At 49.7% G+C, this 27,492-nt stretch overlaps 1 protein-coding gene across 1 annotated transcript; it reads right to left on the bottom strand.

The window, feature by feature from the left end:
• Positions 1–249: 249 nt before the first annotated feature.
• LOC149346890 (ixochymostatin-like) lies at positions 250–27,492 on the bottom strand. Its single transcript, XM_089586748.1, has 3 exons — positions 27,376–27,492; positions 15,224–15,451; positions 250–443 (listed from the first exon to the last, which is right to left on the bottom strand). The coding sequence occupies exons 1-3, from the start codon at positions 27,431–27,433 to the stop codon at positions 250–252; spliced, it is 480 nt and encodes a 159-aa protein (XP_089442874.1). The 5' UTR covers positions 27,434–27,492.

The raw sequence follows: 27,492 nt of genomic DNA, 5'->3' as shown, positions 1-27,492 counted from the left end.
TGCACTTAAATGCTTTTCTGCTCGATTGTTGTAATCATTAGACAAGATATTGAATGTTAGGACGTTTGTAGTTATCAAACAGCTTTATTTTTTATTATTTTTTGGCCAAAAGTTGCAGTTCCGCAACAAGTAGCTCACCGCCCCATGATGCTTTGAGCGCCCATGGTGGCTGAGGTGGTCACGTGGGGTCTCCATGCAAACTCCCATAGACGGCTTGCCAGCTTTCCCTCTAGGTAATAGTAAGAAACTCTATGGGCACTGGCCCTCTGGGACGCAGTTGCCCTGGGCGTTGCGGAAGAAACCGTGGGAGCAGTAGCAGCCGCGATGGCAGTCTGCGGTGCAGTAGGGGCCGATGACCCGCTTTGCGCAGGTGGCCTCGGCGCACGAACTGCTCACGCACACCTTCCACTCCTCGTGGGCGCCACACGGAGGGTCCGAATCCTCTGCATAGAGAGAGAGAAAGTGTGTTCTTGGCAAGAGCCCAAAAAAATGGCTGTGGCTTAGCTAAGGTTAAGCCTGGATACCTCGAAGCGAAAAGCTGCGGCGAGGCGGAGGAGGAGCCGCGCGTATAGTGAATACGGTGCTGTCTTAGAAGGTTGCTTTAGAGACATGTACTGTGGTGTGCATTCCTCTCGGGTGTACACCAAGATATGAGAGAGAGGCATTTGCTTTCCTTAAAAGCAATTTTCAGAACCGGGCGGTCACTAACAATACTCACGGGCTCTCAAACAGCCTGCCGAAATTGCCATTCATAGGTCGTCACGCGCTCCGTATACTCCTCGCAGCGAGCGACAGAATTAAAAACCAGGAAGAAGAAAACGACAAGATCCCACACAAAATTGTGTCGGTACCGGGGCACACGGGGGTGGCAGGGAACCAAGAGGCCGACAGGATAGCTAGAGGATACATTACTTTCCGAGCATCCGACGAGACCACGGAACTCGCGCCAGCACCCAGGGAATACTCGGCCATACTACAAAACTATAGAGGCAGAAGAATGCGATATCCCCCACCGCACAAATCTCTCAGCAGAGAGGAAGCTGTCACTTGGAGACAATTACAAACAGGCTCTTTCCCAAACCTACATATACTAAACAAAATGCACCCTACGATATACACGGACAAATGTCCCTGGTGCGACGAAAAACCTACTCTATACCACATCACATGGGGCTACCAAAACATAGATGTGGTTTCCAAAATACAAATCCCGAGTGTGGAGCAGTGGGAGACTCTGCTGTCCAGCGACCGCTGTGGAGACCAACAAGGTCTGGTACAGCGAGCTCAACGGGCGGCAGTGGCCAGCGGAGCCCTGGGCTGAGGGCAACCGACCACTGATTAGAGGCGGACGACTTCGACAGAGGCTCCTGGGGGTAGAACCAAGACGTCTCTGAAGATGCCCCCAAACCGCAGGAAAAACCATTAGTGTAAATAAAGTTTTCCCTTCCTTCCTTCATTTCATTTTCCTTAAGGCCCTTACGGCGCGGTTTGGGTATCCACCGAGATATGAGAGGGGCAGGAGTCGTTTCCTTTCCTTAAAACCAAATCTCTTTTCATTGTCTTTTCCTTACGGCGCGGTTCGGGTGTCCACCGAGATATGAGAGGTTCCTCACGCACTGCTTGTCTTTTGTTTATTTTTTATTTGTGCAGCGTGTGACGTCACTTCTTTCATGTGCACACCAGTGTATGAGAGACAGGCATTTCGTTTCCTTAAAACCAATTTTCATTTCATTTCATTTTCCTTAAGGGCCTTACGGCGCGGTTCAAGGTATACACCGAGATATGACAGAGACAGGCACCGTTTGCTTTCCTTAAAACCAACTTTATTTTCATTTTCCTTCCCTTACGGCGCGGTTCGGGTGTCCACCGTGACGTCACGCAGTTCGCGCATGCGCACCTGTGGCTTTTTCTGACGACGGGCCCACCCTAGCCTCGGTGTTGACTAGCCTTTCGCTTCAAAACAGACGGATCGATAGTGACTATATATAGCCGTCCACGATATTTCTACGTAGAACATTCCAGCGGCGCGAAGAGTTCAGAATATTTGTAGCCTGATCAAACGGAAACGTTGTCTCAATAGAGACTTTCAACATAGCACGTACCACTAGCGCTTACTGCGCACCACGCGCCGCCAGTGCGCTCGCGTTGATTGATCCCGACGCTAACCGGTACGTGGCGCGATCTGGTGCCCTGAAGGCGACCTATGCATGCGAAAAGAAATGCTAAATGTTTGTTATTGCAGGCAGGATGCCTCGGTATAGCTTCCTATGGAAAAAAAGAGGAAATTGTATCCAGGCACCCCAATTTCTGGGCTAGTATACCGTACCAGATGGTATATGTGGTAATTTTTAAAATCAGTTTTTACGATGTATAAAGTAGGCATTTCCGATATATGGCAATACCAATGTTGGTGGATATCAGAAAATACAGAGGTAGGGTGTTAACTTCTAAGCTAGTCGACCAATTGAGAATAGTTTTTAGAGCGCAGCTTTTAGGCGCCCGTTTCTGCGTTTCGCGGCGTCGCCGTCGCGTTGTCCGTTGTAACCAGCAGTGGACACCCTTTAAGCTGCGAGAGGAATGGAGCGAAAGCTTGGAAAGGAGAAAGTAGAAGCGCAACCTCCGCCCCTCCTTAGCAACCGGCGCGCCAGTGGGGGGCGCAGCTGTGCATAGCAACTGTGATATCACACAGTAGCGGCATAGTCCTTCAATGCTTTGAAGGACTATGCCATTGAACATTGAAGGACTATGGTAGCGGTATAGAACGAGCGCGCGCGCGTCAGCGGTGGTAGCTACACCGCCGCTCCTTCGCCAGACGTCTCGTTGCAGTCGAGTGAATGCATGGCTCCGAAGCGGCCCAGTGATTCCGCGCCAAGCGGTTCGGGGAAGCAGCAGTGGGTTGACCACAAGGCTTTCGCCAAGCACACTTTAGAATTTCCAGTGTCTTCGGTATTTTTTTGAGGAAAGGAAATGCGCAGTATCTGTCTCTCTCTCCACGCCGCGATGGCTCAGTGGTTACGGCGCTCGGCTGCTGACCCGAAAGACGCGGGTTCGATCCCGGCCGCGGCGGCTGAATTTCGATGAAGGCGAAATTATAGAGACCCGTGTGCTGTGCGATGTCAGTGCACGTTAAAGAACCCCAGGTGGTCGAAATTTGCGGAGCCCTTCACTACGGCGTCTCTCATAGCCTCAGTCGCTTTGAGACGTTAAACCCCAATAAACCAAAGTATCTGTCTCCCACAGCTGCGAAACCAATAGAGCGGGGGCTTGGAAGGCAGAGGGTAAAATTTGTAAATTGGTTTTTGAGGAAAGGAAGTGCGCAGTATCTGCCTCACACATCTAGTTGGACACCTGAACCAGAGAGAAGGCGTATAACTGCCCTCTTGGAACAGTGGACACCTCAATTGTGCTTTAAGCTACATGGGGCTAGTGACAGATGTGCTCTGCATGCTTTGGCATTGACAACGTTGTGCCAGAAACGCTGCCAGGGTGGCAGTGTGGGTGGGGACTTTAATGTAGTTATAAAGACAAGCGGGAATTTCTTACCACTTATGCGCGAAATACTTGCGCAGACCTCATCTTTGAGAACCAGGCATTGGTGCAGCAAGTCGAGCATATGTCCATCTATTTCTCCGTCCACAAATCTTCCTTCGTGACTGTCAAGAACTACTAGTGGAGTGTTTCTTGAGGAAGGAATATGTGTGAAAAATAACAAGTTGTCTATAGTTGTACATACATGTCTTGCTCGAATTCTTCGCCTCAATGTATCGAAAAGCGGAAACAGCTGATGAGCTCGCTCAAATTTCACCTTTAGAAGTAAAGTCACCGTCGGCAATTCTTTTTTATCTATTACTGCTAGGTTCTTCCCAAGCAGCACCAGTAATCGGGCCGACATTGCAAATGGATGGTTTTGGCTCTGGTCCTTTGTAGGACTGGCCTTTGCAAATACATTTCGACTACTGGGCAGATTACCTGTGCAGCATGGGTTGGTTATAATCAGGGATTTCCATAGCATGCCTCCACACTGCTAGCCACTTCATGGCGCGCCATGCGGTCGGACTGGTCTCACTGTCTTCTTCTTCATCCTCTTTATAATGGCACATACCCACGTCTTCCTTCTGACTTCCTCGTCTTCCTCCGCTCGAACGTCGATCGCTTGAGCCGTGCCTGCATGCCCAAGTCTCCTTCCGTCGCTTTTCGGTGGTGTTGAAATGCTAGAGGCCCGTGTGGTGTGCGATGTAAGTTGAAGTTAAAGAACCCCAGGTGACCCATATTATCCGGAGCCCTGCACTACGGCCTCCCTCACTGCTTAAGCTGGTTTGGGACGTTAAACCTCATAAAACAACACCAATCTATAGGGGTGTTGACGGATAGGTCTACAATTACGTCAACTATATGCGATATTTGTTTACTGGCGTCTGCCTGACATTAAAGGTAGCCACAGAGCAGTCGTGGAAAGAGTCAACTATGGTTCGCAGGCGTCGTTTATGATAAGTGGGTAAGTCTGGAATCACGTTAGCCTTAACTGCTATACCAGTGCTCTATTGAGTTGTGTCCTTGAACGCCTGTAACGAGCAGTGGGTATAGGGCTCCGCATACCTTCATCGAAATAAGCAATGCCTGCTTCTCTCGGCAAATGACAGTATTTGGGGCTAAAGTTCATTACCAAGATATGAGTGCTTCTTACGTAGGGGAAGGACTCTCCAGGTGGCGCAGATTTATTGGTCCAGCAGCATCGGCATGTTCCTTTCCGCGATGTTGTGGGGCACGAGTGTGTTGCACACTCCACCAAAATAAACCAGCTGGCACACGATTGTAGTGTGACATGGCAGTGTCACACGCGAAAAACTGGCCTGCGCGGCTTACTTTCGTCGTCATTGACGCATTGACTGGAGGATGTCACCATGAGCTCTAGGAGGTCTAGGAGGGCAGGCACATGTTGGTTGTCATCAACGACTGGGATTTCTTCGGTTTTCTCAAATGGGTACAAGCTTATCCCCCTGCCTGGTGCTGGGGTATCAAGGTTGGACAGCCTGGGAAAGAAGCCTGCGCCTTTTAAAGCGAAAGCCTTACTACTTGCACTTTCAGCCTTTGCCGTGGCGCGGCAGTGCCACCATTGACCTTTAGTTGACCTCTGTGTGACGTCATGTGTGACATCACGCAGAAGAGAAGGGCGACCGACTCGCGCCGTCTCAAGCCGCGGCGGTGCCACCACCGGCGCCTAACTCCTGCGCTCTCCGCTAGGAGCGCGATTGGGGCGTTACTCTGAAGAGATTAGGCTCGACTCACGTCGCTAGAAAGCAGTAGCTGTGCCAACCACCAGCGGCTAAAAATTGCGTCGCGATCTCGCGCCGTCCGTGTGCGGCGGCGGTGTACATGAACGGCGGCCTGACTGGACAGGATCGGATTGTATTGGATTAGAATAGATTAGATTAGATTACATTAGATTACATTGGATTGGATTGGATTGTATAACAGATGCACCGCCACAAGTCTAACCACAAGCACCACCACCAGCTACACTACCAGCTGAACCATGGCGTAGGTACGGACATTGCTTTCGCAATTACCGGGCTTAACCAAGCTAAGCCACAGCGAATTTTTTAAAATCTCATCACTCTGATCTGAAACACCTCTTGTACAGATAAAACAACCTAACTTTCTTGAAAACGCGCCGTGGAGTGGGCCGGACTTGGTGGTCGTTCGGTTCGTGAATTGGGGCGTCGAGCGGAGGACGCTCTGGTCGTCGAAAGGTAGTAGGACGGGGAGAAGGAGGTCAGCTCATTAGATCAGCTCAACGAGCGGAAGATGTTGTTCCAAATGCCGAGCGACTACAGCTGTACACCTGGAGGTCACCACCTCTTGTTTTTCCGGCGCAGAATAGAGGACCGCCTGAGGGATGACTGGCGACTAGAATAGAACCGTCGTGGCGACGGCGACCTGGGCTGTCGTTGTGGTTGACAGCGTAGGTGTGACGATGGCCATCAAGTACTGGTCGATGTCCCTGGGTCGTTCACTATAGAGTGGCCACGGTGCGTCCATTGAAGACCATCGCAGGACCATCCGACTATTAAGGCAGTAGTATGGTACCGGCCCTGCTTCGACGCAGTGAAAGGACAGGGGCCGGCTTGACGTGCGCCACACGTATGCATTCCTGACCGGTAGTCGTGCGTCAGGCAGCGCAACCGAATTTAGGAATTGCTGAGAGGGTGGGGTAGGAGGAGGACATAAAAACGCCGATGGTACTTGCGCAGAGCTGCGTAGCGCATCACTGCGTGACATGATGCACGCGGCTAGTGGTTGTGGAGATGGCTATGACTTTACGTATTTCAACACGAAAGACATACGAGATGGCTCCTACACTACATTGTTGCTCGACAGAGTGAAGCTTCTGCCGCTCTTCGCGCACTGTACTCCTGAGAAGCTCTGAGGGCCTCACTCTCCTTGCCAGGCATCGGCATGTGGAAGTCCACAGCAGTTATATTTGTCAGATGGCTGTAATGCGCGATCCTGTGCCGCTGGGCGCGCTCTATGCCGGCCGCTTCCCTAGTAAAATCTACCACTGTGCTAGAGAGTCGCCTATGAGCCCGACGAACAGCTGCTGTTCGGTCCCCGGCGTAAGATTTAGCACCTTCTTCGCTTCCGACATTGAAGGACCTGAGCGGTTGAAGAGCGGCGTCATGTTCGCCACTAATGTGGCGACGCTATGGTTTGGCCACTGCACTTGGTTTGGCACGGCCAATTAGCCCTCTTCTTCAGTTCATTGCTGCTGAAGGTTTCGAGCAACTGCCTCCGGGAAAATCGCCAGGTGGCAATTGCGGACTCGTGGTTTCCAGACCCCTTAATTCTTGGCGGCGTCTTGAAGAACAAAATGGGCGTTCCGCAACATTCGATGTTCGTCCTACATATTGAACATATCGACCCGGTCGTAGCGGTCCAGCCAGTCCTAGGAGTTCTCAAACATGCCGCCATGAAATGACACGGGCGTACGAGGCGCATGGACAAGCAGTGCTGAGGAATAGAGCGTAAATTCAGGAATTGCAGATCGTCTTCAAAAACGGCTGGCTAAAATGCTTGCGCCAAGGTACACCTTACGCAGCGTTATTACTGGTCCTAAAGTGAAGCTATCACGTGACAACTGCTGGCGCACACGTCTTGCCCTGTGCACACGAAAAGCGGCATCGGGATCAGCACTCTTGAGAAAAGCTTAGTTTTGTTCACTGAGACCTCTCTTGGGACAATGAAACAGGGCCGCTGTCGCTTGGTTGTTTGTATATTTGCTAATTATTTTTTTTCAGGCTGGTAAAGAAAGGTGCTTTGTATATATGGTACCTGGGTGCAAACCTATTAGCTGGCTTTTTGTCAAGATGATCTACAATTGTGGATTGACAGTCCATTCCTGAAGCCCATAATTAAAAGTTAGCTAATTACTATGCAATTATAGTTAACTTTGGAGAGCGAGAAAAGTACTGCCGACAAGGCAACCCGTCTTGTAACAGTCCGCAGTTATTCTCACTCTGCGTTTTTTAAAAGCTTGGTTGATATCAGCCAGCCTGATATCAAAGTTACTTTTAGGTGCGACGCCTGGTATAGTGTACTGATAACAGTATTACACATCTGACGACAGGCAGTGGCTAGCTTCTAAGCACCATCCGCTGCGGCTTCGATGCGAGGCAAGTTAGGCCTAGCAACGCCTAGACAACGGTGCGCTGTCACCACGCCATCCTGCGGCACGTAGCTCCAAAAAGCGTGTGACTGGCGAGTGTGCAATATACTATTTCTTCAAGAGAACAGATGTGGATAAGCTTATCGGCTTACAGTTTTGTAACATTCAATTACGGATATATTGAATTATTTCGCTATTCATATCCAATTGGATATGTTTGGGTTGGACTAATCTATAAATTAGGCGACCAGCTTAAGACTGAGCATGATTCACCTATAATGTCCGTTAACACTGGCGTTACAAAGCCGCGAAGACATTCTTCAGAGTGAAAAATAAAGATGCCCAGGCTTAGCTTGGTTAAGCCAAGAATGCGTTGCATATTGCGCGGTCTTTTTGCGCGAGGTATTGCTTGGCGGTACTCGATTTTCTCAGCAGCTTTTCCTCCGTGACGTATGGATGGATGGATGGATGGATGGATAGGAGCGCCCCCTTTGAAACGGGGCGGTGGCAACCGCCTTTCTTTTCTTTTTTTCCTTGCTTACTGTGTTTGCAATTCTCACCAAGATTCGCCATCATCTTTACCTACGGTTTTTCCTCCGGCTGACGTGATGAGTGCGTGCACTTGCATGCGCTTGGTGTCATCGCTTCGGCGAGCGCGGCTTCGGCCGCTTATCTGAATTTTTCGGCAGCGTCCGCTCCGGCGGACGCAGTTGGTTGGTTGGTTGGTTGGCCTCAAGTAGAATGGCACATACCCACTACGGGGGAGTGGCCAAGACACAGGCGGTGAACTGTTGGAATGATTAGGAGCTTTAGAGGAAAAGGAGAATTAATAGGGTATAGGCTGACAGATTGAACGACGCAACGAAAGGGGTCCTGTTAGATGGGAGATCGAAGATGGGACGACGGCTTTGTGTGCAAATTTGAATGCATCATATGGAATGGTTCAATTTTGTATTGACTGAAAGAGACAGAAAAAAATAAAATAAAATAAAAAATATAATAATAATAATAATAATAATAATAATAATAATAATAATAATAATAATAATAATAATAATAATAATAATAATAATAATAAATGAACTGTTTGATAATCAGAAAAATGAAAACAAATAGAAAAATAAATAAATAAAATTTACATTAGCATGGGAGTCGCTGTGTTTCTACAAGAAATTTTTGAACTGCACAGCGCGCACTCCTGTTGCTTCGTCCCAGCGAAGTAGCGCCAAAGGAAAGAACAACCTCAGTGGTCACAGGCAGACCCAGCTGGTGAAACGGAATTTCTAATAGGCGCCTCCTCAAAGAAGAGAATCGGCGGCAGAACAGCAGGTAGTGATCCACTGTCTCAGGCTCGGCACAAAATGGGCACAGTGGAGAAACCGCCAAACCAGATCTGTGAAGGTAGAAATTTAGCAGAGGAACTCGGCATCGCAAACGCGTGAAAGAGACCTCGAGTCTGCGCGAACTCCAGTCTTTGCTGCTCCAAGGGTGCAGAAGGTGGTTATATTCGGGAGATGAAGTAAGCGCCGCGGCTGAAAATTCCTGAAATATTGTGTAACTGCGAAACCTCCCCCCGGTTGGCAGGACAGCAATTATTGGGCCACAGAGAGAGGCCCTTGCTAATGAATCAGCAACCTCATTTAACTGAATGCCCACATGGCCCGGTACCCAAAGCAACCTCACCGAATTTAGATGGAGCGGGATCAGCTGCTTAAAGAGGCGTAATGCCCGAGACTCAGAGGGTGATGATAATGAAAAGCAAATAGATAGAGAGTCCGTCATAACCATGACTTGGGAAACGGCAGGATCTAATTTACGTAAGGCTAGAATGACAGCTAATAATTCGGCCAGATAAATTGGAGTGAAGTCAGGGAGACGGAGAGAAAAGGACCATCCCAATGCAGGTGAAAAAATGCCCACACCTGCCTTTTCACGATCCTGCGAGGCATCGGTAGCAATGAGAATATGAAAAGGAAAGGACCTTAGGTGGTCCTGTAACAAACCGTGAAGGAGAGGAAAGGGCTGGAGCTTGGCATTCGATGGGAAAATGTTATCAAATGCAATCTCGACTGAAGGTGAGATGTTATGCAGTGGATGGATATCTGTGAGCTTAATGTTTAAGGGATCGAGGAGAGACTGCACGAAACATATCTGCGGAGTATGCAAACGAGACCAGGTGGCATTTAAAAAGACTGCGGGTTGACTAAGAAATATTACATTAGATGTGTGGAGAGGAGAGTCGCACAATTTTAAAAAGGTTTGGACTGTTAAAAGGCGAAATCTGGCTAATAAAGATGGAATTCGCGCCTCAAGGTGCAGGACAACATTAGCTACATACTTTGGAAGTCCCAAGCAGAGGCGCAACGCCTCACGCTCCAAAAGCACAAGCGGTCGAAGTTTATAGGCAGGAGCTCCTGAGAACAAAACACATCCGAACTCCAAAATTGGGCGGACATACATTTTATAGATCAGCAGAAGTGTGTGCCTTCTCATCCCTGACCTAGCGCTGCAAAGCCGACGCAGGATGCCAATGGCCCGAACTGCTTTTACAGAAACTTGCTCAATGTGAGCCCGCCAGGAAAGAGTAGAGTCATATATCACTCCAAGATACTTCACTGTTTGAACCTGAGGAATTATATGATTTCTATAAGCAACGCAGATATGTACAGGATGAGAAACCGGGAAGACCAACAAGGCGCATTTGTTCACATTGAGGGACAGATGAATACTTCCTAACCAGTTGTCAAGAATATTGAGGTAATCCTGCAAGATCTGATACAGAGAGTGAATACCTTTTGCAGAAGCAAAAAATGCGATGTCGTCAGCGTACACGTAAGTTGTCACATTATGGATGCATGGAATGGAGCTTAGAAAAATGTTAAAAAGAACAGGGGAAAGAACTGAGCCTTGCGGTACACCTCTTGTCTGTCGAAATTTCCTTGAAGAAACACCATTTCGGCAGCAATAAAATCTCTGTTTTCCAGGAAAGCAAAGATCCAGGCTACGAAATAGTTTGGGAAATTAAGGACCTGTAATCTGTGTAACAGCATCGAGTACTCGACGCTGTCGTAGGCTTTACTGATATCCAGAGTGACAAGCGCGGCAAACTGTTTAGTGCTGCGAGCTAATTTAATACGGCTCTCAAGGTCAGTATGAGCACACCAAATCGAACAGCCCGGCCTGAAACCAATTTGACAAGGATTCAAGATATCATTTGCAGAAATGAAATACATGATACGACGAAGCAGGACCCGTTCCACCAATTTCACTAAATTCGATGTTAATGAAATCGGGCGTATGTTGTCAGAAGTGAAACCCTCCCCTTGTTTTTTAAGTAGTGGAACTATTTCCGCAAGACGCCACTCATGGGGAATCCATGGACCTTTAAGGGAATGGTTAACAAGAGCCAATAGATCTTCAGGAGATTCGGTAAACAAAATTTTAATCATAGATGTAGTGACCTTATCGGGGCCAGGAGCCGCTGGTGATAAGCGCAGAACGATTTGCGAAAGCTCAGGCATAGTGACCTCAATGAAATCACTTGAGATGCATGAGAATGTAGGTGGAGAATGAAGTGCAGATGTGAATCGACGTTCTAGGCCACCCGCAATTCCCTCTAATGCCTTAGGGATGTCAGCAGGGGATTGAACGAGGGATTCAATATTGACAGCCGGTGGAATCACTTTCCTTCTCCTCATAAAATTAAACAAGGCCCGTTTATTCCCTGACTGAGAAAGGAAATCATAATGACTTGTAATATACTCCTCCTTCGCGCGGGAGATAGTGCGCTTAAATGTTGCTACGACATACTTATAATCTAACCAATTTTTTGGGCATTGATTTAGGAGGAGTTTCTTCCAGGCTGCTTTCCGCCGTCTATAGGCACGCGTGCACTCTGCATTCCACCAATTATTGGTGAACGCATCCTTGGATCCTGTGACAATGAATTGAGACTGTTGTCTTGCGCGTTCCAACACTGTGCATATATGTGTAGCTTTACATTCGGAATTTGTAGGGGTGTTTCGGTCCGAATCGCTTGTGAGAGCTGATTTGAGACTGTCTTTAAAGCGATTAATTTATGAAGGTGCGCTGTTGTCGTTCGGGAAGAGTTAAGTTACACGCAACCCTGAAACTAATCGGTAGATGATCACTGTTTGTCGCGCAGTCAACAGGCGCCCAAGACGTGACAGAGACTCCTGGGGAGGAAAAAGTTAAGTCTAACACAGACCGGCACATACCGCGTACAAATGTAGGCATTCCTGAGTTGTTGCAGACTATGTTGTTGTCGCAAACCCAATCAAATAGTCTAGAGCCGAAACAATCTGTTTTAAACCCCCACGTCACGTGGTGCGAATTAAAATCCCCAACTAATAAAACCTGAGATCTGCTGCTAGACATCAATGAGTCAAGGGGTCGAGTGTCATGCACACCTGAATGGAAATATGCGTTAGCTACAGTAAAGGGCTGTTGACCTGGGATATTGAGATCAACCGCAAGTATTTCGCACTGACTGTCCGCATACTGAAAAGAAATCAAGGCCCTGTGACAAAACTTTAAGGAAATCAGCAACAACAACCCTCCCCCTCGTGAAGACCTGTCTAGCCGGAACGAACGGAAATGTTTAAGATGATAATTAATATCTGTAGTAAGCCATGTTTCCTGTAACGCAATTACATCCGGTTGAAGTTGATTGCATAGGCATATTAAATCTGTTGAAGCTGAGGATATAGATCGGCAATTCCATTGGAGAACACTTAACGACCCTATCTTGGCGGGAGTGCTGCAGCGGCAACTGCCGCTTCGAGAATCCTGGTCTTAGGATTTTGATTTGCATGACTTTTCTTGGACTTGGACTGGTGACCAGATGGATCCGGAACACTCAAAGGAGACCCACTTCGTTTTTGGGCGCGGGTATCGAATTCCATCTCAACACATTCATCAGAGGACGCGTCCTTAACGCCGTTCGGGAGAGATTTTTCAGGAGTCATTTGTCGCTCATGCTGACTTTGGCCCTGTAGAGCGCTATTGATGTCCACACATGGTGGAGGAGCAGCCGAAACCATAGAGGACAAGAGCGGAGCGGCGTGCGCTTGCAGCAGATTAGTCATCTGGGTAGCTACTACCTGTGAAATGCACGTGGATACAGTTTCCATAATGCGTTCCATTGCATTCGCCACTGCTTTTTCAACCGCAGCGGTAATGGCTTGTGTCCAAGAGGCGTCCATTGCAGGTGGATATTTGGCAGCCGCACTAGAATAACATGAGGCTCTATCTTTGACTGCGGCAAAGGCCTCTCGTCGCGTGCATCGACGTTTATCTATAATCTCTAGAACTTGCACTTCTTGAGCTCGTGCAGGACAATCAGGACAGTTGGCAGAGTGGGCACCACCACACAGGCAACATTTTTCTTGCTGTTCAGGGCATTCTTCTCTAGCATGGCTTTCGCCGCATGCACAGCATCGTGAGCCCGATTTGCAGGCTTTGGCGCTGTGGCCAAATCTCCAACAGTTCTGACACTGAAGGGGACGAGAGTTAAATGCGTCAACTCGAAACACTAGTGGCCACACTTTGATTTCTGAAGGGCACACTACTCCTGCGAATGTGGCTATGACGGACTCTGTAGGTATTTTCACCCCCTCTACCATTCTGCTGCAACGATGGACCGCAATGACGCCCGCAGACGAGAGGTTCTCCAGCGTTTCCGAAGGGCTCAATCGAGAGTCAACACCTCGGACTAAGCCCTTGGAACATGCTAGATGAGGCGGAATAAATGCGCTCACCGGGTGGTTGGCGAAGGAGGTACACTTCAAAAGGTCGGCGACACAATCCTTGTCCGGAGACCTGCACAATATCCCACCCTTGCCGAACTGCCGCACATCTGTGATTCGCATGTAGTGAGGCGATGTAGTCTGAAGGGCCACCTGCACTGCTTCCGGGTTGTTCAAACGAATCGCGCCTCCATCAGCAGGAACTAAAGCCACAGGAATGCTGGTTACTCCACTGCGAAAAAAGACATCGATTGGGAGCTGGTCCTGTGGAAGAGAGGCCGACCAAGGGGAAAACCCTTGGCCGGGAGAAGAGGTAGACATTAAGCCGTCGTCCCGCGCCCAATCACCCTATAACAGGAGCAGGCACAGAAAACAAGAAGGAGAAATTCGGCAAGCTAGCACAACACCGCCAGGTACTCAGCCGCTACCCCCGCAGTTGTTGCTGCGACGCGCGTCTTTTCTTTCCTTCTCTCTTTCCTCTGATCTCTTACCTCTCCTCTATCTGCACGTGGCAGCGGTGGTGGCTTGGCTCGAGCCAGTAGCAGGCCCGTGCAATTTCATTTTCATCCTTCTCTCAGTCTGGTTTGGTTTATGGTTTGGTTTATGGGGTTTAACGTCCCAAGGCTATGAGAGACGCGGTAGTGGAGGGCTCCGGAAATTTCGACCACCTGGGGTTCTTTAACGTGCACTGACATCGCACAGTACACGGGCCTCTAGAATTTCTCCTCCAAAGGAATTCTAGCCGCCGCGGCCGGGATCGAACCGGCGTCTTTAGGGTCAGCAGCCGAGCACCATAACCGCTGAGCCACCGCGGCGGCTTATCTTCTCTCAGTCACAACAACCACAACAACCACCGGCTGTCGTGACGTCACGTCACGTGGTTTGGTGGCTGCCCGGCCGCGCCCAAGGGCTGAACTGAGTGATTGCAATATGCTACGCATAAAAAATAAAAATTGGCGGGGGCTTAGCCTGTTAGTTAAGCCTGGTAGGTTGCGAAAGCGCGCAGCGCCTCCAACTGAAGGAACGCAGTGCGCCGCGTCTACAGGTCACGCGTGGCTACCGGCCGACGCTGCGCGACGACTGAAAGCGTCTTGGAACGCAGTGCGCCGCGTCTACAGGTCACGCGCGACTTCCGGCTTTTTAAGGAAAGGAAATGGTGCAGTAATTCTCTGTCATCTCGGTGGACACCCTAACCGCACAGTAAAGGAAGGGAGGAACGCCACAATCCGTTAGGCGCGATGCCTTGTTGTTGCGACTAAAAGAAAGAGAACTTGTAGAACGCCGCCGGGCTCGCCGTTGTGCGGCGTAGGCGCGTTGCTTAGCCAACCGCTCTTGCCTTTCTTCATCTGTCTCCTCGGCACGGCGCCGGCGTTTGCGCGCAGCACGTCGCTCCAGCGACGCCTTGTACAACTCCTCAGACAGGACTAAGCGGAGCGCGCCTGCGGCGCCCCGTTTATCCTCTCCTAGCGAGTGCCCTCACGCGGCGGGCGGAGGAGGCCGTCAAGTGGTAGCCGCAGCGCCGAGCGAAGGAACGACTACGGCCGAACAGACGAGCTTCTTTAGAGGGTGTTGGTTGGGGCCCCTGCTCTCCTCTGGTCGTGACGTCACGCTGTCACGTGAGCGAAGGAACGACCTCCACCGACGGCAGAAAAGTGCTAGCAGTATCGTTTTCGCAATAAAAGGCTATTTTAAAATATTATCGAACCACTTCTCCTAAACGTCCGGCAAAAGTAAGCAGTGGGTAAATCAACTGCATCGCTTGAATCTGTTCGTAGTGTGGCGTGGGTCATACCTTCCCGGCCTTGTACATGTGGGCACTGGTCCAGCGTGACGCAGTGGCCTTCTTCATTCCGGTGGAACCCTTCCATGCAGTAGCAGCCGTAGCTGCAGTCATCCGTACAGTCAACGCCAAAGGCACCCTTGCACGTGGTTTCGGCGCAGGCACTGCTGACGCATTCTTTCCATTCCTCGTTGGTGCCACAGGACTGCGGATCCGGCAGCTCATCGCCACTGCCGTCATCTGCAAAGACCATTTACATTCACGAGCATGTTTTGCATGCGTGTGTTGTGGGGTTTTAATTGTGGATATAAATACGTTCTCCCCGCTTAACCGCGGCTGACCCAGTTCAGAACCGCCGGACCCCACCCCGTGGTCGCGTACGCTACCGAGCGCACGAGGACCACGGCGGGCCTTGCTCCGAGGGAACAAAAGAACGACACATTGGCTGACACAAACAAGGCATTTTTTGCTACAACAACAATAACGCCAGCTAGCAACACAATACACTGAGGAATCGAGGACGTCCGACTCACCAGCAAGGCTACGAGCGAACGTTCGCCCATGGTAGGGCAAGAGGGAAGCTCTGAGGCCAGACGGGACGAGCTGAGGGGAACATGTTTCCGCACGAAGTCGCCCACCGACGAAGAGCGGAGCCGCGTGCAACACGTCTGCGCGCATACCCGATCCGAGCAGAAGAGACCAGTCTCTTACCCACGCGCGCGCAGCAAACACGCCATCCGTGGCGCTCCCCACAGTGTATACAGGCTTCTGAGGTACAAAGTAAGCCCTCCTCCCACCTATGGCACTACCTCATCAAAGTGGCTGTTCAGGCAAGTTGGTATGTCCCGACAAAATTTTTAGCGCTTGAAAACGAGGATGAACATGAAGAAGAAAACACGTGCACTAACAATGCTCATGACATACCGGCTAGTCCGGACAGCCACTCTTATCAGGTTCGTTTCTAGTTAACGGCGTCCGTCCGTGTGTGTTTCCGCGAGTGCGGATGTCACCATGTCGCACATAGCAACAGGTGCCTGCGGAGCTCGGTTAGCGCATGTGTTATCTTCTTCACGTTGTCCTCGTACGCAAGCGTTGAAAGTTTCGTTGTCACTAACTAATTTGCGGCGTAATCTCACACAGAAGCGGCGTTCACACGTCGGCTTTTGCGTGTGGGAAACACGCTGGAATGACGAAGCAGGCACGTAGCCAAAAGAGGCTACGCCCCCCCCCCCCTCTTTCGAAATAAGCTCTCACGTCCCTTTCCTGCTTCCACCCTGGCACCAATGCAGTATAAGTATTCACATGTCACTGAGAAGAAAAATGAGTGTAAAAAGCTCTGATGGGCAGCATGGGCTGTAGATAGAAGTGATTTCAAGAAGGCGATAATGCCAGCGAATCTGCCCTGGTCTGTAATGAAAATAATTAACTCATGATAGTAAGACGAAGACAATGGGTTCACTGAAGCTTAGAATATCTTATTCCTTGGCTCATTCCACGTGGCTGCTACTCTGGCACACGCGTTCTCATTCCTTGACACTCGGACGCTTGCGCTTCGATGCCTCAGTTATGGTGCGGAAGCATCGTGGAAATCAGGTAGGGAGCACGCTTGGCACTCGTAATGGTCATCCCTAGGAAGGGAAGGCAGGCCGAAAAGGCAGTGGCGCAAGCAACCAAGTTAATTGTTTCTCTGGTTTGGGGGCTCGCTTAGTGGTGGGTACTTGGTAGGTACAGAAACGAATGTAGGCTATGTTGGAAACACATGCCTTGTTTTTTTTACGGCAACTGTGGCGAATGTGTCAAGGTAGTGTCCGCTTAATGTTTTTTATTGAAGTCTTGATTATTCAGCGAGCTGATAAATGAAGGCTCGAGAATAGACCATTGGCTGAGGGCGAATTGCGCCTGTTGTGGCCGGCGCACAAGACGGGCCCTCGCGGTCCCTTGACGACGGATGCAGGAAGACTCCACTGCACAGATCAGACTAATCAGCTACAGCCGTTGAAGCACCGCTGTGCAGAGCGGCTCTTGCAGTGAAGAAAAAACGTGACGGTAGATTTTCATAGTCGGGAAAATCCGAATTGTGTGCGCTAGCACTGTGCGGCTAATTTTTGCACTGTTTATCGTGTGTGATACACTGGTGTGATGCAATGTTTGCGTGATACACCTTGGCAGGTTGCCCACAGCCCGGCCGAGAGTGATTATATATATTGTTGCAGGGATGTTACGGTATTACCGTTACGGTAAGTCTATATTGGCGGCTGCTTTGAGATGGCCAGAACTCAGCTCAGACTCCAAGGGCCCAGATACCCACTGTCAACGTCGTCGTCGTCCAGCGCACCGCCACTTCTTCGTTCACGATTCGTTCGCTTATTAAGTAACCAGTTCACCGGTAACACTATCCCCCTCGGCTGAAGGCAACGTCCCGGTGCGTGTTAGGCGTGCGATGTCGAGGGTGGGTGATAGGGCTTGAGGCGAGCCACATGAACGACTTCGGATGTCAGTGGAGCGGACGAGGACTTTGAGTGGAGCGGTGTGATCTCGTACGTTACGTCGGTTACTGCCCGTAATACACGATAAGGACCTGTGTAGTGCAGCAGACGTTTTTCACATAATCCCACACGACGGGATGGGAGCCACAGCAAGACCAGAGATCCGGCAGGGTAGCGCACATCACGGTGCAGGCCATCGTAGCGGTGTTTTTGAGCCTCTTGAGAGGCGGAGAGCTTGTGACGAGCAACCTGGCGGGCGGCGTCTGCTCGGGCGATAGCGTCACGCGCATATGTGGTGACAGGGCCGGCTGTGGGCAGCAGAGTGTCGAAGGGCAGTAAGGGGTCTCGTCGAAAGAGAAGATAGAAGGGCGAGTAACTAGCGGTATCATGGCGCGAAGAGTTGTACGCGAAGGTGACAAAAGGCAAGCTCATGTCCCAGTCCCGGTGGTCGTCGGATAGATACATGGCGAGCATGTCTGTCAGCGTCCGGTTGAGACGCTCCGTAAGGCCGTTCGTCTGAGGATGATAAGCTGTCGTGAACTTGTGACTAACGGAGCACGAACGAAGGATTTCGTAAACAACTCGGGAGAGGAAGAAGCGGCCACGGGCGGTAAGGAGTTGACGGGGAGCGCCATGGTGCAATACGACGTCGTGCAGAAGGAAGTCAGCGACGTCAGTGGCGCAGCTGGTTGGAATGGCGCGTGTGATCACGTACCGCGTGCCATAATCGGTGGCGACGGCAATCCACTTGTTCCCTGAGGAGGGCTCCGGGAAGGGCCCAAGTAAATCAAGCCCAACACGAGAAAACGGGTCGGTCGGCATGGGAATCGGCTGGAGGTGTACACACGGCAAAACAGCGGGCTTCTTTCGGCGCTGACAGAAGTCGCAAGCGGCCACGTAGTGTTGGACGGAGCGGTACAGACCAGGCCAGAAGAAACGCCGGCGCACGCGGTCGTACGTATGGGAGACGCCAAGATGACAAGCCGTAGGTGCGTCATGGAGTTGTTCGAGGATAGTGGAGCGGAGGTGTCGAGGAACAACTAGCAAGTGCGCAGCGCCATCAGGTCGCATGTTGCGGCGGTACAGCGTGTTCCCGTCCAGCAAAAACCGGGCCAGAGAAGTGTCGCGCCATTCTGTGCTGAGGCGGTCGATGAGAGAGGTGAGGGTGGGATCCAAACGCTGTTCGTCGGCAATGTGGGAGAGGTCGGAGATGGAGAGGACACAGGCATCCGACTCACAGTCTGTAGAAGAAGGAGGATCGACGGGATAGCGTGACAGGCAGTCTGCATCTTGATGGAGGCGACCGGACTCGTGCACCACGAAAAAGGTGTATTCTTGGAATCGCAGTGCCCACCGGCCAAGACGGCCAGTAGGGTCCTTGAGAGAGGAGAGCCAAAACAGGGCGTGGTGGTCGGTTATAACAGTGAATGGTCGACCGAACAAGTATGTGCGGAATTTTCCAATGGTCCAAACCAGAGCCAGGCACTCGCGTTCTGTGATGGAGTAATTCTTCTCGGCGGAAGAAAGAAGACGGCTTGCGTACGCAATCACGCAGTGCTGGCCGGGTTGGCGCTGAGCAAGGATGGCGCCAATTCCGTGACCACTTGCATCGGTACGAAGTTCAGTCGGGGCAGACGGGTTGAAATGGGCCAATACAGGAGGGTTGGTGAGGACGGCGATAAGGCTGGAGAATGCAGTAGCCTGCTCTGGTCCCCAGGAAAAAGGAACGCCTTTCTGCAGCAGATTGGTGAGAGGGCGAGCGACGGCTGCGAAGTTCGGGACGAACCGGTGAAAGTAGAAACAGAGACCGATGAAACTGCGGACATCGCTAGGCGAGCGGGGACAGGGAAAAACACTGACGGCACGAACTTTATCAGGGTCAGGTTGTATGCCACTCGCATTCATCAAATGATTGTGGATTTAAGTTCGCGGCGGCCGAAAGTGCATTTTTTTTAGTCGAGTTGAAGACCTGCGCCGCGGAAAAGTGCCAAGACGGACGAAAGGCGAAGCAGGTGGGTTTCAAAAGAGGGTGAGAAAACAATTACATCATCTAAGTAACAAAGACAGGTCGTCCACTTGAAGCCGCGGAGTAACGAGTCCATCATCCGTTAAAATGTGGCAGGGGCGTTACTAAGGCCGAAGGGCATGACCTTAAATTGGTAAAGGCCGTCAGGTGTGATGAAAGCTGTTTTCTCGTGGTCTCTTGCGACAACAGAGATTTGCCAATACCCGCTACGAAGGTCGATGGAAGAAAAGTAGCGGGCGCCATGTAAACAGTCCAGGGCTTCATCTATGCGCGGAAGGGGATAGACGTCTTTTTTCATGATCTTGTTGAGATGACAATAGTCGACGCAAAACCGCCAACTTTGGTCTTTCTTTCTCACGAGCACGACAGGAGATGCCCAAAGGCTGTTGGAAGGCTCGATGATATCGTTGGCCAACATCTTGTGGACCTCCCACTGGATGACCTGGCGCTCTGGTAGCGACACACGACAAGGTCTCCGATGTATAGGTCTTGCATCGTCGGTGTCAATGCGGTGAGTTACTACCGATGTTTGACCCAGAGGAGCAGAAGCAAAGTGAAAAATGTCGGTGTAGGACACCAAAAGGTTGTGAAGATCCTGTGCATGCTCGGGGCTCAGCCGCTCAGGTAAGAAGCAATCATCGCAGAAATGGATTGTGGAACGTTGGCCGGGATGTCGGGCGCTTGAGAAACAGTAGAGGGCCGTCCAGGTGAGAGAGCAGTGACGGTACAGTCGGTGAGAGAAGACAAAGTAGCAAGTGATATGCCTGCAGGAAGAACTTGTGTTGACAAGCTGAAGTTGAGGACAGGAAGGTAGGTGCTATTCTTGGTGACGCTCACGAAGAGGTGCGGAAGAACAACATTACGGGAGAGAACGACATCGGCTAGTGGGCAGGCAAGATAATCGCCATGAGGAACCGCAGGAAATGGTGACATAGGAAGATAAACGGCAGAGTCGGGGGGCAGGCGAGCGTACTCTGTGGAGCGAAGGCGGGCCATGGAGCTTGAGGGTGTGTCGGCTGAGCAGAGAGGCAGGTCCAATCGTAGAAGGCCGCTGGAGCAGTCGATAAGGGCAGAGTGAGCGGTTAGAAAGTCAAGACCAAGGATCACATTGCGAGGGCAGTGTTCGAGGACTGGGAACAAAACTGGGATGTGACGATCGGCAACAGTGATGCGGGCAGTGCACAGGCCAGTGACGGCAGCAGTGCTGCCATCGGCAACGCGAACGGTGGGCGAAGCGGCAGGGGTCTGGACTTTTTTGAGGTGACGGCAAAAGGATGAGCTAAGAACCGAGACTTGGGCACTAGTGTCAATGAGGGCAGAAACAGGAACACCGTCCAGAAAGACATCGAGGAGATTACAGGACGAAGGCTGGGTCAGTAGAGGATTTTCAGGTCGGGGCACCAATGCAGCATCACCTCCGGGAGCTGCACTGGCTAGTTTGCCGCGAGGCAGCCTGCAGAGGATGGTGAGTAAATGCGGTGCGGAAGAGGTGAGCGGGAGCGGTGGGCTGTCGAGGAGGGAGAGCGGCTGGTTCTACGAGGAGGCGGTGGGGACTCGGTGCTCGGTGGATCATTCAGAGGCGTGAAGCGACGGGGTCCATAGTCATAACGGCTGTCAACGTAGGGCAAACGTCGGGGTGGTGCGGACCAACGGATGCGGCAGTGGCGAGTGATGTGGCCTACGTGCGAGCAGGTGAAGCAGATCGGCCGGTCATCAGGGGTACGCCACTCATCTGGATTGCGATATCTTGGGTAACTTGGGACTAAGGTGTTGCGGACCGTAGCGGTAGCGACCACGGGAGAGATGGGGCTCGCACTCCGAGGTTCGACGGGATGGCGAGAGGGCATGCCCAAGTTGGCGACCTCCTGGCGGACGACAGCTTGAATAAGGGATATTGTGACGAGGGTGTTGTCCGACAAGGGCGCGTTGGTAATAACAGGAGCCAGGGCCTCCAGTTCACGGTGCACGATGCGAGTCACGTCGCCGGGGTTTGAAGGCTGCCTCAGTGTCGGCAGATCCTCGCACGTGGAACTGGCAGCTGTGTTAAGCAGGCGGTCAAAGCGGTGTGCAATGCGCCGGTGCTTGGCCTGCTCGAAGCGTCGACACATCTGCAGAACGGAGTCAACCGTAGAGCCGTCCCGGCATAAAAGAAGATGGAAGGCATCGTCGGCAATGCCTTTAAGAATGTGGCCTACCTTATCGTCTTCGGTCATGTTGTGATCGACCTTTCGGCACAGTGCCAAGACGTCTTAGATGTATGTAATATACGATTCAGTGCCCGTTTGGGCGCGAGCTGCAAGTTCTTTTTTGGCAGCAAGCTGACGGCCAACTGGTTTCCCAAACAGGTCGCGGAGCTTCTGTTTGCAGACATTCCACGTGGCAATTTCTTCCTCGTGGGTTTCGAACCAGACACGTGCGGTGCCGGCAAGATAAAATATCACATTGGCCAGCATCAGCGTGGCGTCCCACCTGTTGTGCTGGCTAACACGCTCATAAAGCGAGAGCCAGTCCTCAGCGTTCACGCCATCTGTACCGCAGAATGTGCCCGGGTCGCGAGGGTGGGCTACGACGACAGTTGGCGTGGCAGGCGCAGATGGGGGGGCCGGGTCGGTAGTCAGCTCGACGGTTCGGCCCGTCGGCTCGTCGGGTCATCAGCATGTCGGCTCGAACCCGCGACCTCCACCAAAAGATGTTACGGGGATGTTACGGTATTACCGTTACAGTAAGTCTATATTGGCGGCTGCTCTGAGATGGCCAGCACTCGACTCAGACTCCAAGGGCCCAGGTACCCACTGTCAACGTCGTCATCGTTAAGCGCACCGCCACTTCGTTCACGATTCGTTCACTTACTGAGTAACCAGTTCACCGGTAACAATATATATATATATATATATATATAAATATATATATATATATATATATATATATATATATATATATATATATATATTATAAAAGATAAAACGTACTTGGTTGCTTGAGGTAAAATGCGAAATTCAGAAACGATTCATTTAGGTAAACATTTATTGCTACTCGACGTTTCGGGCAGAGCCTTTCCTTTTTCAAGACATATATATATGCGCAATTGGGAAACGCTTCCTTTAGGTAAACATTTATTGCGAGTCGACGTTTCGGACAGAGCCTGTCCCTGTCCAAATAACCCTCCTCGACTTTTATTTGTGTGGAGCAGTGTCCCCGACAAACTCTGACGTGTGCCCAAAGGAAAGCGTGACGACCTTCGAAGAGCATTGTCACAAAGAGGGAGCGCGAACGCATAGTTTCGGTTTCTCTTTTCTGAGCTTCGCGACGTCCCGCGACGTTCCGGTGGCGGCTATCGGTATCGTATCAGCCCGCCAGCCGGACACAGCTGCATGTCATTTGCACGCTGATTGGAACACTGCTGTTTTTTTCGTTGTATTTTCCTAATATGTCTTGCTGTTCCGGCGCCGACGCATTTCCTGGCTTCCGCCCTCTTGGCTCTTCCGTTTTCCGTGTGCTCCGAAACTTCGCGTTTGCCACGAGCAGTTTTGTGCCGAAGACCCTGTTCCTACGCGATGATGCCGCTTGTCAGGAGGCTCTACTGCTACTGCATCTCAAAGTCAAAACATTTTTTATTTTCGAATGTAATAGAACGTTCCCTGAGAAGGAAGCCATGGAGATATTTATCTCACTACAAAACCATTCGCGCTCACTTTCCCGCCAGTGAGGACAAAATAAATCATCTGACGGAACTACGAAAAATTGTCGTTAGCGCCGAATTTTCATCGCTAAAGCAGGTAACAGGTGCCCAGGCTTTTATCAAATAAATTTGCTCTCAGATGCGAATGGCTTTTCGGCGTTTTCTTTAGCCTTTTCGTTAATTTATACATACTTTCCTGTCCTTTGAAGATCGCATAAACGATGTTTTACTTTACATTGTTGCAGGGCGCAAAATGGTTCTCTATAGTTGCAGTTATTGTTTGTAGTTATATAGGTATAGTTGTGAAGGTATAGTTACTCTACTTAATTTTTTTTCCTTGGCGCAGCAACACCACAGTGTGACAGTTCAGCGGATTTATAACTATAATGAAAAAAAATTTATTCAACAGAGTCGTTTGTTAGATAAAGGCCTTTTCTAATTATGCGAGTTAACACTTTTCTGCACTCACAAAATTTTGTTTCGATTTCGGTCTTAGTTCGCACCTAGAAAAATGAGACATATTTCACTTTAAAGTAAACAATCGTAGACTATAGCATGAGTTGAAGTGGCAAAAACGTGATGAATATTGACGAAAATAACCAGCCATCAGTTGCCGGGCAAAGAAATTAAAATTCTCTGGGAGGGAATCTCTCAGGGAAATATAATCCGGATGCATTAAAATGCCGATTGAGGGTGGTTTTTGTTATGAAAGGTGATGATAGAAAATGAGTTGCAAATAAATCCCCAAAGTAAATCCGAAATAAAGTAATACGATATAGTTCGTGGCGATGCCAGCGCATTGTCTTCTTCTCAGTTGCGGAAAAGTTGACCTGTTAAGCGTTAATACAAAACACATTTCTCGAACCCTTGGTACTCCCATGAACGTTACACAAACAACTTCTCAGCCCTCGGACGTATAGTTCTTTTCCTGTGATCCATCTTCACGCTCGGTGCTACCCGCCTGGATGCCTTCAGTAACAAGCAGGCAAGTCTCATGACGCACATTAAGATAACACGTGGAAAGGTACACACGTAGATCAAATTTCCAAATATTCTCATGGCGAACTGCGAGCAACTTGAGCCCCTCAATTCCCGCACAGTATTGAAGAAGTGAAAAAGAGAGTAAAGCGGGTATTTCGTGACTTCTAGTGACCTTATCCGGCCAATTTTTCATTTCACGTCTAAAATCCTTGGACCCCGACCTAGAGCTCCGGCTTCGATCAGGCCTACCACGACGTGAAGAAACTTTCCTTTGTCACCTTTGGCTTGGTGTAGCTTTCACCAACAATTACCCTTTCTTAATCGGTATGGCTGATAGCCCTGCATGTGCCATCTGCGGGTATGACGAGACTATATCCCACATTCTTTGTGACTGCCCTGCCTACAGGGTCGAAAGGCAGTCTCTCAGCCGTGCGCTGGAGCGTCTAGATCCACGCCCACTGACGGAAATGAGGATTCTCGGCCACTGGCCGCGGCGATCGTCGGCGGTGAAAGCCTCAAAGGCACTGCTCCGTTTTTTCCGGACTTCTGGCCTGCATCATAGGCTGTGACTTCAAGAATGCTAACTTTCATGTGACTTCAAATTTTGGCAACTCTTTTTTCTCATTCATTTTTTATCTCCTCACCCCCTTCCCCCCGTGTAGGGTAGTAAAACGGTTATTCTTCCGGTTAACCTCCCTGCTTTTAATCTTATTCCTCCTCCTCCTCCTCCTCCTGCGCATACGCTATAATGCACATACGCACAAACGGCTGCACATACGCAAAAATTTTGGATGGAAGCATTTTTCGATGGGAAATGATGTATGAACGCAATATTTTCGTGTATTGTAAGATTTCACTATAACAATCAATATATCTGCAGATCTGAATTGGGCAGGTTTGCATTTTTTTCCTGTTGACATTTTTGCTGTCGTCAAAACCTTTCCCATTGGTTTTCTATGGCAGTCGTAACTGCTCGATGCGAGCGATCGAAAAACTTTGTAGAAAGAGTTTGCTACATATCGAAAGAATAGGCCATTACCTTCAATATTTCCATACCAATACCTTGCAGTTTTGCAATATTCCAAATTTTTATCCAAGAATGTGGGACATGAACTTTTATAAAAGAAAGAACTTTGAAAGAAAGGTATGAATAATGTACGCTTGGTCACGCACGATATACAGGGTGTCCCAGCTAATCGTAACCACGCTTTTAGAAAGACGGAAGGTTCTAGCACCAATCGAACTTGCTCAGGGCTGTTGAGAGTTCTATGACCTAGTCTGCATTATTGTTTCCTTCTCTAAAGTTACTTAACTGACAAAAACTAATTGATTAACTTTTTACTCATTGTCTTCAGGAACGAAATGCGAAATCAGAAGTTGTAGATCGTGTTGAAAAGCACCTGGCTGAAATTTTTGCACCAAGATGCTATTGGCATTTATTTACCGGCCTTAAAAAAACAAAAACTACCACGTGACTGTGGCTGGAGTATGTATAAAGCCCCGTGCACACGCAAAGTGCGTTGGGGACAGAACTCCAGGTTAAAGTTGATTTTATTCTTTGACACACCTCTTTGGACGCTAAAGGAGCCCCGTTTTGACGTGAAAGCTTTTGTATTGTGCTGATTATCTTTTAAGGTCCGTAAAAAAAAGCGATTTGTCCTAAATGGTGCCTTGGTGCGAACATTTCAGCCAGCTGTTTTCCAACATCATCTGCGACTTCTTAATTTACATTTAATTGCTCAAGCCAATAATTAAACAGTAACTAATGAGAGGAAATAATTGACTTCGTAGTGCGAAAAAATATCCCAGCCTAGGCCACGCGACCTTCAACAGCCCTCAATTGATTTGACTAGACTAGGAGACTCCGTATATTATTAAACGCTTGGTTACGTTTAGTTCGGACACCTGGAATTTAGGCTCAATTTGTGATTCCGCGAATGTTAGAGAAAAAGAAAACCAGTAAACGGTCGCTTAGGTGAATATGTACAGTCTTTGCCAAAAGTAACCAGGCTGCATGGTTTGCTTCATATTCGTGTAGTAGAGCCCTCATGCCTTCCCAAAAGATTAGAAAGTTTTTTTGAAGGTGAGGACAGGGGTTCTTCTTATGAGCTTCACGGGTGGCATAGTAAGTTTAATATACGATTGACAAGCAAACCGAGCAGCCTGGTTACTTTTGGCAAAGACTGTACCCCATGATGACCTGTTGAAATATGCTTCAACAGTCTCGCTGCGCGGCTACTGCGCGGGCAGTAACGTGGAAACGCCCATGCACTGATATTTCCAAAAAGTCGAAATTATTCCGCACCCTTGACCTACGCTGCTGATTTTGGATTCAAAAATCATTTAGAGCAACAGCCAGAAGCTTCCTCGAGCGAGCGCACCGAATGAAAGTGATCATTTGCCTTTCGATTAGAAACGGGAAAACAGTGCACCTATTTCAAGCCCCAATAAAACGTGAAAGCACGTAACTATTGCCTTGAAGCCCGCACTGACAATTGTTTGTGCATCTTGTTATGTCTAAGACTCTCGTACAGAAGTAATGAATACTGGGAAATTGTAAGGTACTGTTAAGAAATATTGAAGGCGAGTGTCTATTCTTCTGATGTGTAACAAAATCTTTCTTGTACAGTGTTTTCATCGATCGCATCGAACATTTCAACTGCCATAAAAAAAAAAAAAAATAGGAGAACATTTTAACGATACAAAAACTTTATAAGCAAGAAAATGCAAACCTGCAGGCCGCCGCGGTGGCTCAGTGGTTATGGTTCTGGGCTGCTGACCCGAAAGACGCGGGTTCGATCCCGGCCGCGGCGGTTGAATTTCTATGGAGGAGAAATTCTATAGGCCCTTGTACTGTGCGATGTCAGTGCACGTTAAAGAACCCCTGGTGGTCGAAATTTCCGGAGCCCTCCACTACGGCGTCTCTCATAGCCTTAGTCGCTTTGGGACGTTAAACCCCATAAACCAAACCAAACCAGTCGCACTTTCTCACCTGTATAGGCGGTGCAGACGGCGATCGCAGCAGTCAGCAAGACAAAGAAGCCCTTCATTTTCGCAGCTTCACAGCCTTCGATTAAACGCAGAGGGTCAAGTGGCTACGCCGTCACGG

This window comes from Amblyomma mixtum, chromosome 4 (genome assembly GCF_055824585.1).
Source record: "Amblyomma mixtum isolate Tamu chromosome 4, ASM5582458v1, whole genome shotgun sequence".
Classification (NCBI taxonomy): Eukaryota; Metazoa; Arthropoda; class Arachnida; order Ixodida; family Ixodidae; genus Amblyomma; species Amblyomma mixtum.
This window is presented reverse-complemented; position numbering and strand designations above follow the sequence as displayed.

What these genes read in the sequence shown, in the direction of transcription:
- LOC149346890 (XM_089586748.1), bottom strand. Translation starts at nt 27,433, where the DNA reads ATGAAGGGCTTCTTTGTCTTGCTGACTGCTGCGATCGCCGTCTGCACC. An exon ending in CGTCTGCACCGCCTATACAG is followed by an intron (nt 15,452 to 27,375) that starts GTGAGAAAGTGC and finishes TGGTCTTTGCAG; the next exon opens with ATGACGGCAGTGGCGATGAG. An exon ending in ACATGTACAAGGCCGGGAAG is followed by an intron (nt 444 to 15,223) that starts GTATGACCCACG and finishes CTCTCTATGCAG; the next exon opens with AGGATTCGGACCCTCCGTGT.